Source organism: Triticum aestivum, chromosome 7A, assembly GCF_018294505.1.
Source record: "Triticum aestivum cultivar Chinese Spring chromosome 7A, IWGSC CS RefSeq v2.1, whole genome shotgun sequence".
NCBI classification, from domain to species: Eukaryota; Viridiplantae; Streptophyta; class Magnoliopsida; order Poales; family Poaceae; genus Triticum; species Triticum aestivum.
This window is the reverse complement of record NC_057812.1, coordinates 543,819,098-543,838,213: the sequence shown is the minus strand read 5'-3', so window position 1 is coordinate 543,838,213 and position 19,116 is coordinate 543,819,098. Positions and strand designations below refer to the sequence as shown.

The 19,116-nt window shown below is 45.4% G+C and overlaps 1 protein-coding gene across 1 annotated transcript in view; it reads right to left on the bottom strand.

Annotated features, from left to right (window-relative positions):
- LOC123153461 (probable LRR receptor-like serine/threonine-protein kinase At3g47570) overlaps positions 1-15,751 on the bottom strand; it is an 18,722-nt gene extending 2,971 nt beyond the window's left edge. The window contains exon 1 of the mRNA XM_044572575.1: positions 15,338-15,751. Coding sequence (XP_044428510.1) covers positions 15,338-15,751 — 414 coding nt within the window. The remainder of the gene's footprint in view (positions 1-15,337) is intronic.
- Positions 15,752-19,116: the final 3,365 nt, after the last annotated feature.

Sequence of the window (19,116 nt, the reverse complement as noted above, 5' to 3'; positions counted from 1 at the left end):
CTATGTGTATACCGAAGGATTGTATGATCTAAGTTGCGTTCTATCGACTATCCTAGCTTCCGCGCATGTAATACCCCCCCTAGATTTACAAGGAGTCCTAGTCGGCTACATCGGTGGAGAGGTGTCCTTCACAGATCTGGCTTCCTTGTCTTGAACGACAAGGCTTCTCGAATCTTCCTTCTATAGGGTCCATGGGCTGGCATGATGGCCCAGGGCGGAAATTGACCTAGGGTCATCAAGCCTCTACTTGGGCCGGCAATCAGCAAGGTGGGGCACCCCTGGGTTGTAGCACTAGTAATGTCCGTACATCTATAGACCATTAAACAAACAACATATATAGCTAATACTCCACACCAAGACGATTGTCGAGCATGCATCTCAAAGTATTAAGTAAAACATAGTATTGCATTAAGCATGATGACATGATGTAGATGATATATAGTCCTCACATTGTCCTCACCATGCATTTAAGGGGCAACTACACAACTATCTTTCTTATCATTAGTGGGAATAACACAATACAAGTCTTCTCTCTTTCCGTCACTTGAGCAGATTACTTGCAAGATTGAATCCAACATACTTAACTCCCTCTTGGAGATCATTCATCTAAATATTCTCGATGCAAGACTAATAGATCAGAGAGCATATATGCATATAAATTATGCATCAAAGACCTCATATGAATGCATGAATAAAAATTATATAAATTTGGTCATAAAGTGATAATTCATCACACCACAACAAATACACCATAAAGATTACATGACTGTTGAGTAAATGGGCAATTTCTCGATTAAATTAATCCACGAGTAAATCACTAGCATGACATTGACACAAATAAACGCATACTGATATTCAGTCAAGCAAACACATACTACGCTAATTGCAGAAAGATCTACGTATAACGCTAGCATGGCTAAAACAGAAAACAGTAGGAGTGGGATAAACGAGTTATATCCTCCAGTAGGCCATGCAGAGGCCGCGGCTTTGATGGCAGCAGCGGCGTCCTCGACGGCCTTCTTGTTAGCTTCAGCTTTCTCGGCGGCGGCACGTTCGGTGCCGGTGGACATGGTGATGATGAAGGCGACTCGGACGTAGAGGAAGTAGACGATCAAAAGCGAGCAATCGCGTAATCGCTGCCCAAAAACCTATTCGCCCCTCACCCCGTACAGGAACCAGAAGGGCGTGGTTTCGGAGACCTGCTCTCCCGTCGACCTTGTACGCGGCGGACGGGATGGAGTCACCGGCAGCAATAGCAACAAGGGAATGATGGTGGGCGTGCGCGTGGAGCAGATATGATCTGTTCGTGGCGGCTAGGGTTAGGAGACACCGCACACTTATATAGGCGCAAACGCGTGGAGAGACGTGGGCTCGACCCACGTCCGAATCCGTGACAGCCCATGATCCGACGTCTCAGATCGTGGCCCAGCTGTCAGAGAACTCTTCGTTAGTGACTGGCAAAAATAAGAGCGTAGGTGTGAGCTCGGCTCGGCTCAATTCCGCAACCCGCAGCGCGGCGTGTTGCGTCGTGATGAGGCGTGGCGAGGTGGGCGGCGGAGGAGGAGTGCGCAAGGGTCTCATCTCTTCTCAAGCTCCAATAGCATGTAGAAGAGAAACCCTTATAAGGAGGTCCAACTCCTCTTCCACTTCCAGGGTGGGACTAAACTTCCCACTCCACCTAGTGACAATAAACCCACATGTGCCCTTAGAAATTTTTCAGAAATTGCTATATGGGCCTAGAGCCCATCTCAAATTTCAGCAATCCCTCACCAGATCTCGAAGGCCCATTGTGTCCTCTGTTCCAATTGTTGTTTCGATATACCAGTGTTTCAGTGAAGACCTGTTAAGGTTGAGCTTCACCTAGAGCAAGTAGCTACATGCCTTCACAACTAAACAATGGACTATGCCTTGAATTGTCAGTTTGGCGTAAAGAAGCTTCACCACATGTCTTACTAGTACTGGGTTGCCGAAGGCTGACCCCTCGGGTGGAGCATATAAGTCACACTCCTTGCCTATTCATGAGCTTACTAGAGATCACCCCAATCTCATAGACCGTGACCAGCAGTCGGGCTCACATATGTGTGTTCATCCAAAGATCGCTCTGTAGGAAAGCATCTTGCTTACATAAGCTTTGGAACTCATTAAGACAATAGTCATCCTACCGTACAGTCTTGAGAGTATTGCATCTCCAATGGAGTGGGTTACTATAGTTACTCTCCTCAGTTCACCACTGGCTTGTTTTCCCAGGTCCTACTTCACGGGATCTCCGATCACATAGGTTGGGTTACCACCATGGCAACTCATGTGGGTCTCATACCCATCTCCCTCGACGCATTATCTATCACAACACGTGATAGCCCTTTCGTAAAGGGATCTGCCAGATTCTTAGCCGTATGGACATAGTCCAACGCTATCACTCCGGAGTTTCTTAATTTTCTGACAGCTTTTAATCTCATTCTTATGTGTTTGGTGGACTTCATGTTGTCCTTTGAACTCTTCACCTTGGTGATGACAGTCTGATTGTCACAGTTCATAAGGATAACCGGAACCGGTTTATCAACCAATGGCAAGTCCATCAAAAGATCTCGAAGCCGTCTCGCTTCAACACCAGATGTGTCTAATGCCGTTAATTCTGCTTCCATTGTCGATCTCGTTAAGATCGTTTGCTTGCAAGACTTTCAGGAAACAACGCCACCTCCAAGAGTAAACATGTACCTAGTTGTGGCCTTCATCTCATCAGCATCAGAGATCCAATTTGCATCACTATACCCTTCAAGTACCGACGGGTCTCCTGTATAGTGAAGTCCATAGTTCATAGTACCTTTGATAGCGCATAACTCATTCAACAGCATGCCAATGTACATCACCCGGTTTGGAAACAAACCGGCTCAGTTTGTTCACAGCAAACGCGATGTCGGGCCTCGTTGCACTCGCTAGGTACATCAATGAACCAATGATTTGAGAGTATCTCAACTGATCTATACCCGTGCCTTTGGATTTTCGAATCAACACGCTAGGATCATATGGTGTTTGAGATGGTGTGTAATCCGAATATCCAAAACGACTCAATACCTTTTCAACATAGTGGGATTGCAGAAGTGTAATCCCACCCTCATTATCTCTCAGTAGCTTGATGTTCAAGATAACATCAGCCACATCAAGGTCTTTCATCTCAAAGTTCTGAGATAGAAACGACTTGGCCTCCTCAATGACTTTGAGGTTGATTCTGAATATCAGTATGTCATCAACATACAAGCACAGTATAAATCCTTCGCCCCCACCATGGTGATAGTATACACATTTGTCAGCCTCATTAACAATGAAACCAACAGACGTCAGAGTTGTATTAAACGTATCATGCCATTGCTTAGGTGCTTGCTTTAGGCCATATAAAGATTTCACCAACCTACACACCTTCCTTTCCTGACCATCTATCACAAAGCCATCTGGCTGTTGCATGTAAATTTCCTCGTTTAGCTCTCCATTCAGAAAAGCCGTCTTAACATCCATTTGGTGGACGAGAAGACCATGCGAGGCTGCCAACGAGAGTAATACTCGAATGATGGTCAGTCTAGCCACATGTGAATAAGCGTCGAAGAAATCTTCCTCTTCTTTCTGGTCATAGCCCTTGGCCACAAACCTAGCCTTGTACTTTTCAATCGTACCATCGGGCCTAAGCTTCTTTTTGAACACCCACTTACATCCTAATGGTTTGCAACCATAGGGACGCTCAGTGATCTCCCATGTCCCGTTAGCCATGATGAAATCCATCTCGTTACGGACCACATCCTTCCAGTAGTCAGCTTCTGGAGAGGCATACGCTTCTAAAATAGAAGTGGGAGTATCATCCACGAGGTACAAGAAGAAATCATCACCAAAGGTCTTTGCAGTCCTTTGTCTCTTTCCCCTACCAAGGGTTTCCTCGTCATCCTCCTCAGGATTTTCATCATGTGTTTGTTCATAATAATCCATAGGAATGGAAGGCTCAGGAGTCTCCTCAGATTCCTGTCTAGAAGTGCTTTGCATATCTCTCATAGGAAAAATATCATCAAAGAATGTAGCATCCTTAGACTCCATAATTGTACCGACCTTCTGGTCAGGTACCTCAGATTTCACTACTAGAAACCTATAGCCAACGTTGTTCTTAGAGTAGCCCAAATTAATGCAGTCCACGGTCTTGGGTCCAAGCTTACGCTTTTTGGGGATCGGCACATTGACTTTCGCCAAACAGCCCCAAGTACGCAAGTACAAAAGTGTTGTCCTTCTCTTCGCTCATTTCTCATAGGGAGTGATCTCATTATCCTTTGTCGGAACTTTATTCAGGACATGACATGCCATCAATATAGCCTCCCCCCACCATGCATTGGATAAACCTGATGTATCTAACATGGCGTTAACCAAATCAGTTAGAGTACGGTTTTTCCGCTCGGCAACCCCGTTTGACTGGGGTGAATAGGGAGGCGTCCTCTCATGAATAATGTCATGTTCCGCACAAAAGGAATCAAACTCACTCGAGAAGTACTCTCCACCATGATCTGATCGGACTCGTTTAATTTTCTTTTCAAGTTGATTCTCAACTTCTGCCTTATAGATTTTAAAGTAGTCTAGAGCATCATCTTTAGTATTTAACAGATACACATAGCAATATCTAGTGGAATCATCTATCAATATCATGAAGTATTTCTTTCCACCTTTAGTCAACACACCATTCATCTCACAAAGATCAGAATGTATGAGTTCTAATGGTGCCAAGTGTCTCTCCTCCGCGGCCTTGTGAGGCTTGCGAGGTTGCTTAGCTTGCACACATAAAAGGCACTTAGAACCTTTGGCTAAGGTGAAAGTCGGGATTAAATCCAACTTGGCTAGCCGCATCATAACACCGAAGCTAATGTGACAAAGACGTGAATGCCAAACTTCAAATTCATTAACATTCGAATGAATATTGTTCACGACTTTATTACAAAAATATGCGAGGGAAAGGCGGAACATCCATCCGCTCTCATAACCTTTTCCAACAAAGAGTCCATATTTCGTAACAACTAATTTATTTGACTCGAAAACCAACTTAAACCCTTCTCTACATAGAAGGGAGCCACTAATGAGGTTCTTCTTGATGGCGGGGACATGCTGCACGTTCTTCAGCTGCACGATCCTTCCCGAAGTAAACTTCAGATCGACCGTGCCAACACCATGAATAGAAGCACTCGCGCCATTCCCCATCAATACGGACATGTGGCCTATGACCTGGTAAGAAGAAAACAATGAAATGTCAGCACAGACATGAACACCTGCACCTGTGTCCACCCACCAATCGGTGGACTGAAACACTGAAAAAATAGTAAATAAATTACCGTACCCAAGTGCACCATTCTCATTGTTGCCCACAATCATGTTGATATACTTGGAGTCCTATCTTGGCTTCTTGTACTTGTTAGGGCACTTGTTGGCCCAGTGTTCAACCGAACCACAAGTAAAGCAGCCCTCATCCTTCTTGTTCTTCTTGAAGGTCTTCTTACCCTTCTTCTTAAAGTCTGTATTGTGTTGGACACCGTTCTTTCCCTTGGGCTTGTGGGAGTTATGGTTCCTCTGGTTAACCGTGTTGGCAACAGAAGTTCCTTCGACCCCTTTTCCGTGTGAGTCCTTTGCCCTTGAATTCTGCTCAACACTCAGATGGCCAATGACATCCTCCACAGAGAATTCACGCCTCTGATGTTTCAGAGTGGTGGCAAAGTTCCTTCGGGAATTAAGGAGCTTAGCGATTATGCAGCCCGTGACAAATTTGCTCGGTAACTCACAGTTAAGAAGCTCAAGCTCCTTAACAATGCATATTATCTCATGAGCCTGCTCCAATACAGAACGGTTTTCAACCATCTTGTAATCGTGGAACTGCTCTATAATATACATCTCGCTCCCGGCATCGGTGGCCCCGAACTTAGATTCGAGCGCCTCCCACAAGTCCTTGGCAACATGCACATGTAAATATGTGTCGACCAGTTTATCTCCGATCACGCTAACAACTGCTCCGAGAAACACAACGGTGGCCTCCTTGAACGCCTTCTCCTGTTCAGGAGCAATCGTTCCCGTGGAGACACCGGTGACCCAGAACACATTCATAGCCGTGAGCCATAAAGTGGTCTTAGTCTGCCAACGCTTAAAATATGTACCAGTAAACTTATCCGATTTCAGTGCGGCGGCAAAGCCACTTGACGAAAAATTCCTACACATAATAGGTTTTTGGATTGTTGAGTAAATAGGCAATTTCTCGATTAAATTAATCCACGAGTAAATCACTAGCATGGCATTGACACAAATAAACGCATATTGATATGCAGTCAAGCAAGCACATACTACGCTAATTGCAGAAAGATCTACGTATAACACTAGCATGGCTAAAACAGAAAACAATACGAGCGGGATAAACAAGTTATACCCTCCAGTAGGCCATGCAGAGGCCGCGGCTTTGGTGGCAGAAACGACGTCCTCGGCGGCCTTCTTGTCGGCTTCAGCTTTCTCGGCGGTGACACGTTCGGCGTCGGTGGACATGGTGATGATGAAGGCGACGCGGACATAGAGGAAGTAGAAGATCGGAAGCGAGCAGTCGCGTAATCGCCGCCCAAAAACCTATTCGCCCCTCACCCCGTACAGGAACCAGAAGGGCATGGTTTCGGAGATCTGCTCTCTCGTCGACCGTGTACGCGGCGGACGGGATGGAGTCACCGGCGGCAGCAGCAACAAGGGAACGATGGTGGGCGTGCGCGTGGAGCAGATGTGGTATGTTCATGGTGGCTAGGGTTAGGAGACACCGCACACTTATATAGGCGCAGCCACGTGGAGAGACATGGGCTCGACCCACGTATGAATCCGTGACAGCGCATGATCTGACGTCTCAGATCGTGGCCCAGCTGTCAGAGAACTCTCCGTTAGTGACTGGCAAAAATAAGCACGTAGGTGTGAGCTCGGCTCGGCTCAATCCTGCAACCCGCGGCGCGGCGCGTCGTGACGAGGTGAGGTGGGCGGCGGAGGAGGAGTGCGCGAGGGCCTTATCTCTTCTCAAGCTCCAATAGCATGTAGAAGATATACCCTTATAAGGAGGTCCAACTCCTCCTCCACTTCTGGGGTGGGACTAAACTTCCCACTCCACCTAGTGCCAATAAACCCACATGGGCCCTTAGAGATTTTTCAGAAATTGCTATATGGGCCTAGAGCCCATCTCAAATTTCAACAATGAGATGGGTCACAATCATGTAGGGCAGCTCATGTGATCATTGTATTGAAAAACAACTAAGGGCGTTGAGAACGTGGTCGAGAAGGTGCCTGTGGGGCCCATGTGACCTTGGCTCACGCCCCATAGCCCGTGCCACAAGCTAGGAAAGGCGGTCGAGGGGATTGTTAGGAAATTAGGCAGTTCCCTTTAACATTGATCAAGACCAGCATCATCACAAGATTACTAACATGGCAAATTGCATATGACAGACTAGGAACATCTGGCATATGCGCATATGGACCAATGGTGTCAATCGAGATAGGTTTAGAACATAAGATTTCACGGGGAACTCCGGTGCTACAACGTCTTCAAACATGGTGGTGACGATGAGGTGGTGATCCGTCTTAGAGGAAGTAGTGTGTATGGATCAAGGACCCACCAAAATGTACATGACTCAAGCATGGTGAAAACGAGAAAAAACATAGCTTTTTCTGTTAAACTTGAGTTATAGGGATCCCACACTATTAAGAGGAGATCAAAGGGGTTCGTGAAAGATTTGCTCAAGTCAACATTTTCACTACATAATCACTTCTCATATGCAGCCCAAAAATCTTAGCCAAAACAGCCAACTAAAAATTGGCCATCCTCATATTTACTGCAGGATCATCCGGGTTGCTCCGGATAGCATCCTGGACGTCCAACTAGGCTACCAGGAGAAACCATAAAGTCTTCGCTAGAGCCAGATCAACTAGGGTTCAACCCAGACATCTAGCAGCAGCCCGGAAGCACCGTCCGACACTTACCCAGAGGGCCTTTTCGTCTGGGCTTCCCCAGACATACTGGACCCTTCACGGATCATCGGGGAAGGTGACTATCCATTACAGAAGTTTTTTCACCTAGTCGGATCATTCGGGAACCATCTCGGATGTCCGGCCTGAACAAACACACACAGAGCCACTTTTGGTGCCTATAATGCCTCTTGCCTATCCGCAGTTGACCAACCCGACATCTGGGTACTCACTCGGACATCCGGGTTTCCCCAGGTCGTCTGGGATGCTACCCCGATGATGACCCACAAGTATAGGGGATCTATCGTAGTCCTTTCGATAAGTAAGAGTGTCGAACCCAACGAGGAGCAGAAGGAAATGATAAGCAGTTTCCAGCAAAGTAATCTCTACAAGTACTGAAATAAGTGGTAACAGATAGTTTTGTGATAGGATAATTTGTAACGAGCAACAAGTAACAAAAGTAAATAAAGTGCAGCAAGGTGGACCAATCCTTTTTGTAGCAAAGGACAAGCCTGGACAGACTCTTATATAGAGAAAAGCGCTCCCGAGGACACATGGGAATATCGTCAAGCTAGTTTTCATCACGTTCATATGATTCGCGTTCGGTACTTTGATAGTTTGGTATGTGGGTGGACCGGTGCTTGGGTACTGTCCTTACTTGGACAAGCATCCCATTTATGATTAACCTCTATTGCAAGCATCCGCAACTACAACAAAAGTATTAAGGTAAACCTAACCATAGCATGAAACATATGGATCCAAATCAGCCCCTTACGAAGCAACGCATAAACTAGGGGTTAAGCTTCTGTCACTCTAGCAACCCATCTGAAAGGAACGATATGGTTGACTAGAGGGGGGGGGGTGAATAGGCAACTAACAATTTTTAAGCTTTTCTTTACCAAATTAAACTTCGCAACAAATAGGTTGTCTAGATATGCAACTAAGTGAGCAACCTATATGATGCAATAACAACTAGCACACAAGCAAGCAAGAGATGTAACAATAAGTAAGCTTGCAAAAGTAAAGGCACGAAATAACCAAGAGTGGAGACGGTGAAGACGAGGATGTGTTACCGGAGTTCCTTCCTTTTAAGGGGAAGTACGTCTCCGTTAGAGCGGTGTGGAGGCACAATGCTCCCCAAGAAGCCACTAGGGCCACCGTATTCTCCTCACGCCCTCACACGATGCGAGATGCCGTGATTCCACTATTGGTGCCGTTGAAGGCGGCGACCGAACCTTTACAAGCAAGGTTGGGGCAATCTCCACAACAATCGGAGGCTCCCAACAACAACACCACCACGAAGCTTCACCACAATGGAGTATGGCTTCGAGGTGACCTCAACCGTCTAGGGTGCTCAACACCCAAGAGTAACAAGATCCGCAAGGGATAAGTGGGGGAATCAAATATCCTTTGGTGGAAGTGTAGATCGGGCCCTTGTCACCCAATCCCGAGCAAATCAACAAGTTTGATTGGCTAGGGAGAGAGATCGAGCGAAAATGGAGCTTGGAGCAACAATGGAGCTTAGAGGTGGAAGAGGTAGTCAACTAGAGGTAGAAGACATCCCTTATATAGTCGGGGAAAAGATCCAACCGTTATCCACTAGTTCTGCCCGCGACTCACGGTACTACCGCTCTAAGGAAGCGGTACTACCGCGACGACGCGCGGTACTACCGTGGGTGATCACGGTACTACCGTGGCAGCTGCACAGGCCGGAACAAGCCTGAGCTAGAAGCAGTACTACCGCTGGTGCGGTACTACCGCTCCCCCTTGCGGTACTACCGCAAGGCAGGAGGGTCACGGCCTGGGAAGGGCGCGGACGAAATAAATTTCAACCGTGTCAACTTCCGCAGAAACTAGGGTGGTGCAAAAACCCGACGCGGTACTACCGCCTGAAAGGCGCGGTACTACCGTGGTAGGCACGGATGTAAAAAATTTCATCCGCGCCTACTACCGCGACGCAACGGTACTAGGCAGAAGGGCCACGGTACTACAACTCCAAAGGAGCGGTACTACCGTGAGCGCCCGCGGTACTACCGCGCAGGACGAGCGGTACTACCGTGGGTGGCGCGGATGTAAAAAATTACATCCGCCCCTACTACCGCACCGGAGCGGCACTAGGCCAAGGTACCGCGGTACTACCGCGCCAGAGGGGCGGTACTACCGTGACCTGTCGCGGTACTACCGCGTGTACTTGCGGTACTACCGCAAGTACAGCAGTAGTCGTCAGTTTTTCGCACAACAATGATAACGATGGGTAGCTCCAAAGTGCAAGGAAAGGAGGGGCAAGTGTACGTGTGATTCCACCCTACCTTTCCGACGCGGACCCCCTCTTAATAGTACGGCTCTCCTACGACTCAACTCCACCAAAGAGAAACGTAGAACAACGACGGCTTCACTAGTCTTCGAGGGGCACCGAATCATCTTGTGCCTAATGAAGAAGTATCTGTGGGACTCAAGGCACACGATTAGTCTGCACGAGTATTGTCATCAATCACCAAAACACTTAGGGATAAATATGCCCTTACACCATCATCTACTTATTACTTGACAATGCCTTCCTCTAGGCCCAAATAATGGTGAAGTGTTATGTAGTCGACGTTCACATAACACCACTAGAGGAGAGACAACATACATCTCATCAAAATATCGAACGAATACCAAATTCACATGAGTACTAATAGCAAGACTTCTCCCATGTCCCGAGGAACAAACGTAACTAGTCACAAAGCATATTCATGTTCATAATCAGAGGGGTATTAATATGCATATAGGATCTTAACATATGATCTTCCACCAATTAAACCAACTAGCATCAACTACAAGGAGTAATTAACACTACTAGCAACCCACAGGTACCAATCCCGGACTTGGAGACAAGAATTGGATACAAGAGATGAACTAGGGTTTTGAGAGGAGATGGTGCTGGTGAAGATGTTGATGGAGATTGTCCTCTCCCGATGAGAGGAGCGTTGGTGATGACGATGGCGATGATTTCCCCCTCCCGGAGGGAAGTTTCCCGGGCAGAACAGCTCCGCCAGAGCCTTAGATTGGTTCCGCCAAGGTTCCGCCTCGTGGCGGCGGAGTTTCGTCCGAGAAGATGGCTTATGCTTTTTTCCTCATTGAAAGACTTCATATAGCAGAAGATGGCCATCAGAGGGCCACCAGGGGGCCCACGAGGTAGGGGGTGCGCCTAGGGGGGTAGGGCGCGCCTCCCACCCTCGTGGGATGGGTGTGGCCTCCCTGGTGAACTTCTTGCGCTCAGTATTTTTTATATATTCTGAAATTGACTTCCATGAAGTTTCAGGACTTTTGGAGCTGTGCAGAATAGGTCTCTAATATTTGCTTCTTTTTCAGCCCAGAATCCGAGTTGTCGGCATTCTCCCTCTTTATGTAAACCTTGTAAAATAAGAGAGAATAGGCATAAGTATTGTGACATAATGTGTAATAACAACCCATAATGCAATAAATGTCGATATAAAAGCATGATGCAAAATGGACGTATCAACTCCCCCAAGCTTAGACCTCGCTTGTCCTCAAGCGAAAGCCGAAGTCGAAAAATATGTCCACATGTTTAGAGATATAGGTGTCGATAAAAGTAAAATACGGACATGAGGGCATCATGATCATTCTTAGAACATCAACTTATATAATTCTTGTCATATGATCTCTTATGCTAGAGTAATAATTCAATCACAATTTCAAGTATGAATCATAAACTTCATTGACAACTAACAAACTATAATCTCAGTCATTGGAGCAATTGCAATTTATCATAACATAGGAAAGAGTCAATATATAAGAGCTTTTCAGCAAGTCCACATACTCAACTATCATATAGTATTTCACAATTGCTGACACTCACGCAATACTTATGGGTATGGAGTTTTAATCGGACACAGAGAAAGATAGGGGCTTATAGTTTTGCCTCCCAACGTTTTACCTCAAGGGTAATGTCAACAATAATAGTTCATGAAAACTCACATCCAATTAGCCATATATACTAGGATCTTTCCAACATACTGTGCTTGCCAAAGGATAAAATGTAAAAAGGAAGGGTGAAGATCACCATGACTCTTATGCAAGGTAGGAGATAAAAGTAAAAGATAGGCCCTTCGCAGAGGGAAGCAGAGGTTTACATGCGCTTTTATGGTTGGATGCACGAAATCTTAACGCGAAATAACGTCACTTTATATTGCCACTTGTGATATGGACCTTTATTATGCAGTATGTCGCTTTTATTTCTTCCATATCACACGATCATATAAAGTTTATTTTCTCCCACACTAATAAGTCATACATATTTAGAGAGCAATTTTTATTGCTTTGCACCGATCACAACTTACTTGGAGGATCTTACTCAATCCATAGGTAGGTATGGTGGACTCTCATGGCAAAACTGGTTTAAGGGTATTTTGGAAGCACAAGTAGTATCTCTACTTGGTGCGATGAATTTGGCTAGCATGAGGGGGAAAGGCAAGCTCAACCATGTTGGATGATCCATGACAATATAATTTATCTCAGATGTAAGAAAACATAACCCATTACATTGTCTTCCTTGTCCAATGTAAACTCTTTAGCATGTCATATTTTAATGAGTGCTCACAATCATAAAAGATGTCCAAGATAGTATATTTATATGTGAAGACCTCTCTTTCTTTATTACTTCCTATTAATTGCAACGATGACCAAAACTATGTTTGTCAACTCTCAACAGCTTTTATTCATCATACTTTTTCTATGTGAGCTCATTACTCTCCATGAGATCCATATGATCTCTTTTATTCTTTTTATTTCTTTCTCTTTTCTTTTATTCACTTAAGATCATGGCAAAATAATCAATGAAGGAAGTATGCCCTAGAGGCAATAATAAAGTTATTATTTATTTCCTTATATTATGATAAATGTTTATTATTCATGCTAGAATTGTATTAACCGGAAACATAATACATGTGTGAATACATAGACAAACAGAGTGTCACTAGTATGCCTCTACTTGACTAGCTCGTTGATCAAATATGGTTATGTTTCCTAACCATAGACATGAGTTGTCATTTGATTAACGGGATCACATCATTAGGAGAATGATGTGATTGACTTGACCCATTCCGTTAGCTTAGCACTTGATCGTTTAGTTTGTTGTTATTGCTTTCTTCTGACTTATACATGTTCCTATGACTATGAGATTATGCAACTCCCGTTTACCGGAGGAACACTTTGTGTGCCACCAAACGTCACAACGTAACTGGGTGATTATAAAGGTGCTCTACAGGTGTCTCCGAAGGTACTTGTTGGGTTGGCGTATTTCGAGATTAGGATTTGTCACTCCGATTGTCGGAGAGGTATCTCTGGGCCCACTCGGTAATGCACATCACTATAAGCCTTACAAGCATTGCAACTAATGAGTTAGTTGCGGGATGATGTATTACGGAACGAGTAAAGAGACTTGCCGGTAACGAGATTGAACTAGGTATTGAGATACCGACGATCGAATCTCGGGCAAGTAACATACCAATGACAAAGGGAACAACGTATGTTGTTATGCAGTTTGACCGATAAAGATCTTCGTAGAATATGTGGAAGCCAATATGAGCATCCAGGTTCCACTGTTGGTTATTGACCGGAGACGTGTCTCGGTCATGTCTACATAGTTCTCGAACCCGTAGGGTCCGCACGCTTAAAGTACAATGACGGTTATATTATGAGTTTATGTGTTTTGATGTACTGAAGGAGTTCGGAGCCCCGGATGAGATCGGGGACATGACGAGGAGTCTCGAAATGGTCGTGACGTAAAGATCGATATATTGTACGACTATATTCGGACATTGGAAAGGTTCCGAGTGATTCGGGTATTTTTGGGAGTACCGGGGAGTTACGGGAATTCGTATTGGGCCTTAATGGGCCATACGGGAAAGGAGAGAAAGGCCTCACCCCTCCCCATGGGCTGGTCCGAATTAGACTAGGAAGGGGGGCGCCCCCTTCCTTCCTTCTCCTTTTCCATTCCCTTTCCTTCCCTCCTACTCCTACTACTTGGAAGGGCTCCTAGTTCTACTAGGAATGGGGGAATCCTACTCCCGGTGGGAGTAGGACTCCCCTAGGGTGCGCCATAGAGAGGGCCGGCCCTCCCCCTCCTCCACTCCTTTATATACGGGGGCAGGGGGCACCCCATAGACACAACAATTGATCGTTTGATCCTTTAGCCGTGTGCGGTGCCCCCCTCCATCATAGTCCACCTCACTATTACTGTAGCGGTGCTTAAGCGAAGCCCTGCGTCGGTAGAACATCAACATCGTCACCACACCGTCGTGCTGACGAAACTCTCCCTCAACACTCGGTTGGATCGAAGTTCGAGGGACGTCAGCGGGCTGAACGTGTGCTGAACTCAGAGGTGCCATACGTTCGGTACTTGATCAGTCGGATCGTGAAGATGTACGACTACATCAACTGCGTTGTGCTAACGCTTCTGCCTTCGGTCTACGAGGGTACGTAGACAACACTCTCCCCTCTCGTTGCTATGCATCACCATGATCTTGCGTGTGCATAGGATTTTTTTTGAAATTACTACGTTCCCCAACAGTGGCATCCGAGCCTGGTTTTATGCGTTGATGTAATATGCACGAGTAGAACACAAGTGAGTTGTGGGCGATACAGGTCATACTGCTTACCAGCATGTCATACTTTGGTTCGGCGGTATTGTTGGATGAAGCGGCCCGGACCGACATTACGCGTACGCTTACGCGAGACTGGTTCTACCGACGTGCTTTGCACACAGGTGGATGGCGGGTGTCAGTTTCTCCAACTTTAGTTGAACCGAGTGTGGCTATGCCCGGTCCTTGAGAAGGTTAAAACAACACTAACTTAACAAACTATCATTGTGGTTTTGATGCGTAGGTAAAAACGGTTCTTGCCCGTAGCAGCCACGATAAACTTGCAACAACAAAGTAGAGGACGTCTAACTTGCTTTTGTAGGGCATGTTGTGATGTGATATGGTCAAGATGTGATGAGATATAAGTTGTTGTATGAGATGATCATGTTTTGTTGAAGTTATCGGCAATTGGCAGAAGCCTTACGCTCCATTTGGATGTTAGCATTCAGTGTTGGTATTGGGTATTGGCATTTGTTTGGGCCGAATATCCCGAATGCCACCATTTGGTTGGCCTTGGGCATTCAGCCGTGGCATTCCGGCTCGATATCGAGCAAGCCTTCCCTAACGCAAAAAACTCCAGGCCCAATTCAGTGGGTACGTGCTCGACATCGCTAGGTATTGGAAAACAACGTCGTTCCTCCCATCCCCACTCGAGACAGGTCTCGCCGGTGAGTGCCCAGGAACGGCGACGGCGCACGCACCCGATCCCGCCCACCTCCACCTCGAGCACCGATGGCCGGCCTGCCTCCACCCCGAACTCCAGCGTCCTGGCACAGGTAGCCTATCCCGACCACCTCCACCCCGAGCTCCAGCCGCCAGTTCCACCCTCCCGCCCCGCCTCCTGCCCGAGCTCTAGCCGCCGGTTCCACCCTCCCGCCCCGCCTCCACCCCGAGCTCCGGCGGCCGGCGTGCCTCCACCCCGAGCTCCGGCGTCCGGCACCACCCTCCCTCCCTGCTTCCACACTGAGATCCGGCAACCAGTGTGCATCCACCCCGAGCTTCAGTGGCAAGGCGCATGTAGCCCATCTCGCCCACCTGGTCACCTCCATCCCGAGCTCCAGCGGCCGACGCCACCCTGTTGCCACACCTCCATCCCGATCTCCGGTGACCGGCATGTCTCCACTCAATTCCTCACTTTGACCATCCAAACAACGTTTGGCATTCAACCTCAATATCAAGTCTGTCTTCTGAATACCTAAACATCCAAACAAAAATATTGGCATTCAATCTCAATACCAATATACTCAGATATTGGTATTCAGCTCAATGCAATGCCAAGGCTCCCAATGCAAACATCCAAACAGAGTGTTATGGTTGTCTCTTTATTGCATAAGATGCAAGTGCCAAATAATTGCTTTACTTTATCGCTATGCGATAGTCATAGTTGCAAGAGCAATAGTTGGCGAGACAACCATGTGACGACACATTGATATAGATCAAGATGATGGAGATCATGGTGTCATGCTGGTGACGATGGAGATCATGACAATGCTTTGGAGATAGAGATCAAAGGCACAAGATGATGATGGCCATATCATGTCACATATTTTGATTGCATGTGATGTTTATCTTTTATACATCTTACTTTGCTTAGTTATGACGGTAGCATTATAAGATGATCTCTCACTAAATTTCAAGATAAAAGTGTTCTCCCTGAGTATACACCGTTGCCAAAGTTCGTCGTGCCCAGACACCACGTGATGATCGGGTGTGATAAGCTCTACGTCCATCTACAACTGGTGCAAGCCAGTTTTGCACACGCAGAAATACTCGGGTTAAACTTGACGAGCCTAGCATATGCAGATATGGCCTCGGAACACTGGAGACCGAAAGGTCGAGCGTGAATCATATAGTAGATTTGATCAACATAATGATGTTCACCATTGAAAACTACTCCATTTCACGTGATGATCGGTTATGGTTTAGTTGATATGGATCACATGATCACTTAGATGATTAGAGGGATGTCTATCTAAGTGGGAGTTCTTAAGTAATATGATTCATTGAACTTTAATTTATCATGAACTTAGTCCTGATAGTATTTGCATATCTATGTTGTAGTTCAATAGCTCGCGTTATTGCTTCCCTATGTTTTATATGTGTTCCTAGAGAAAACTAAGTTGAAAGATGATAGTAGCAATGATGCGGACTGGGTCCGTGATATGAGGTTTATCCCCATTGCTGCACAGAAGAATTATGTCCTTGATGCACCGCTAGGTGACTGACCTATTGCAAGAGCAGATGCAGGCGTTATGAACTTTTGGCTAGCTCAATATGATGACTACTTGATAGTTTAGTGCACCATGCTTAACGGCTTAGAATCGGGGCTTCAAAGACGTTTTGAACGCCATGGAGCATATAAGATGTTCCAAGAGTTGAAATTGGTATTTCATACTCATGCCCGTGTCGAGAGGTATGAGACCTCTGACAATACTTTGCCTACAAGATGGAGGAGAATAGCTCAACCAGTAAGCATGTGCTCAGATTGTCTGAGTACTCCAATTGCCTGAATCAAGTGGGAGTTAATCTTCCAGATAAGAGAGTAATTGACAAAGTTCTCTAGTCACTATCACCGAGTTACTAGAACTTAGTGATGAACTATAATATGCAAGGGATGACAAAAGTAATTCCCAAGCTCTTCGTGATGCTGAAATCAACAAAGGTAGAAATCAAGAAAAGCATCAAGTGTTGATGGTTGACAAAGACCACTAGTTTCAAAAAGGGCAAGGGGAAGAAAGGGAACTTCAAGAAGAACGGCAAGCAAGTTGCTGCTCAAGTGAAGAAGCCCAAGTTTGGACCTAAGCCTGAGACTGAGTGCTTCTACTACAAAGGGACTGGTCACTAGAAGCAGAACTGCCCCAAGTATTTGGCGGATAAGAAGGATGGCGAGGTGAACAAAGGTATATTGGATATACATGTTATTGATGTGTACTTTACTAGTGTTTATAGCAACCTCTCGGTATTTGATACTAGTTCAGTTGCTAAGAGTAGTAACTTGAAACAAGAGTTGCAGAATGAATAGAGACTAGTTAAGGGTGATGCGACGATGTGTGTTGGAAGTAGTTCCAAGAATGATATGATCATCATCGCACACTCCCTATACTTTCCGGATTAGTGTTGAACCTAAATAAGTGTTATTTGGTGTTTGCGTTGAGCATGAATATGATTTGATCATGTTTATTGCAATACGGTTATTCATTTAAGTTAAGAATAATAATTATTCGGTTTACATGAATAAAACCTTCTATGGTTATACACCCAATGAAAATTGTTTGTTGAATCTCAATCATAGTGATACACATATTCATAATATTGAAGCCAAAAGATGCAAAGTTAATAATGATAGTGCAACTTATTTGTGGCACTGCCGTTTAGGTCATATTGGTGTAAAGCGCATGAAGAAAATCCATGCTGGTGGGCTTTTGGAATCACTTGATTATGAATCAGTTGATGCTTGTGAACCATGCCTCATGGGCAAAGATGACTAAGACTCCGTTCTCTAGAACAATGGAGCGAGCAACTGACTTATTGGATATAATACATACTGATGTATGAGGTCCGATGAGTGTTGAGGGTCGCGGCGGGTATCATTATTTTCTGACCTTCACAGATGATTTGAGCAGATATGGGTATATCTACTTAAAGAAACATAAGTCTGAAACATTTGAAAAGTTCAAAGAATTTCAGAGTGAAGTGGAAAATCATCGTACCAAGAAAATAAAGTTTCTACGATCTGATCGCAGAGGCGAATATTTGAGTTACGAGTTTGGTCTTCAATTAAAACAATGTGGAATAGTTTCACAAACTCATGCCACCTGGAACACCACAGCGTAATGGTGTGTGCGAACGTCATAACCGTACTTTATTTGATATAGTGCAACCTATGATGTCTCTTACCGATTTACCACTATCGTTTTGGGGTTATGCGTTAGAGATAGCTACATTCACGTTAAATAGGGCACCATCGAAATCTGTTGAGACGATGCCTTATCAACTGTGGTTTGACAAGAAACCAAAGTTTTCGTTTCTTAAAGTTTGGGGTGGCGATGCTTATGTGAAAAAGTTTCAAACTGATAAGCTTGAACCCAAATCAGAGAAGTGCATCTTCATAGAATACCCAAACGAAATTGTTGGGTACACCTATCACAGATCCGAAGGCAAATTTGTTGCTGAGAATAGATCCTTTCTAGAGAAGGAGTTTCTCTCGAAAGAAGTGAGTGGGAGGAAAGTAGAACTTGATGAGGTAACTGTACCTGCTCCCTTATTGGAAAGTAGTTCATCACAGAAATCTGTTCCTGTGACTACTACACCAATTAGTGAGGAAGTTAATGATGATGATCATGGAACTTCAGATCAAGTTACTACTGAACCTCGTAGATCAACCAGAGTAAGATCCGCACCAGAGAGGTACGGTAATCCTGTTCTGGAAGTCATGCTACTAGATCATGATGAACCTACAAACTATGAAGAAGCGATGATG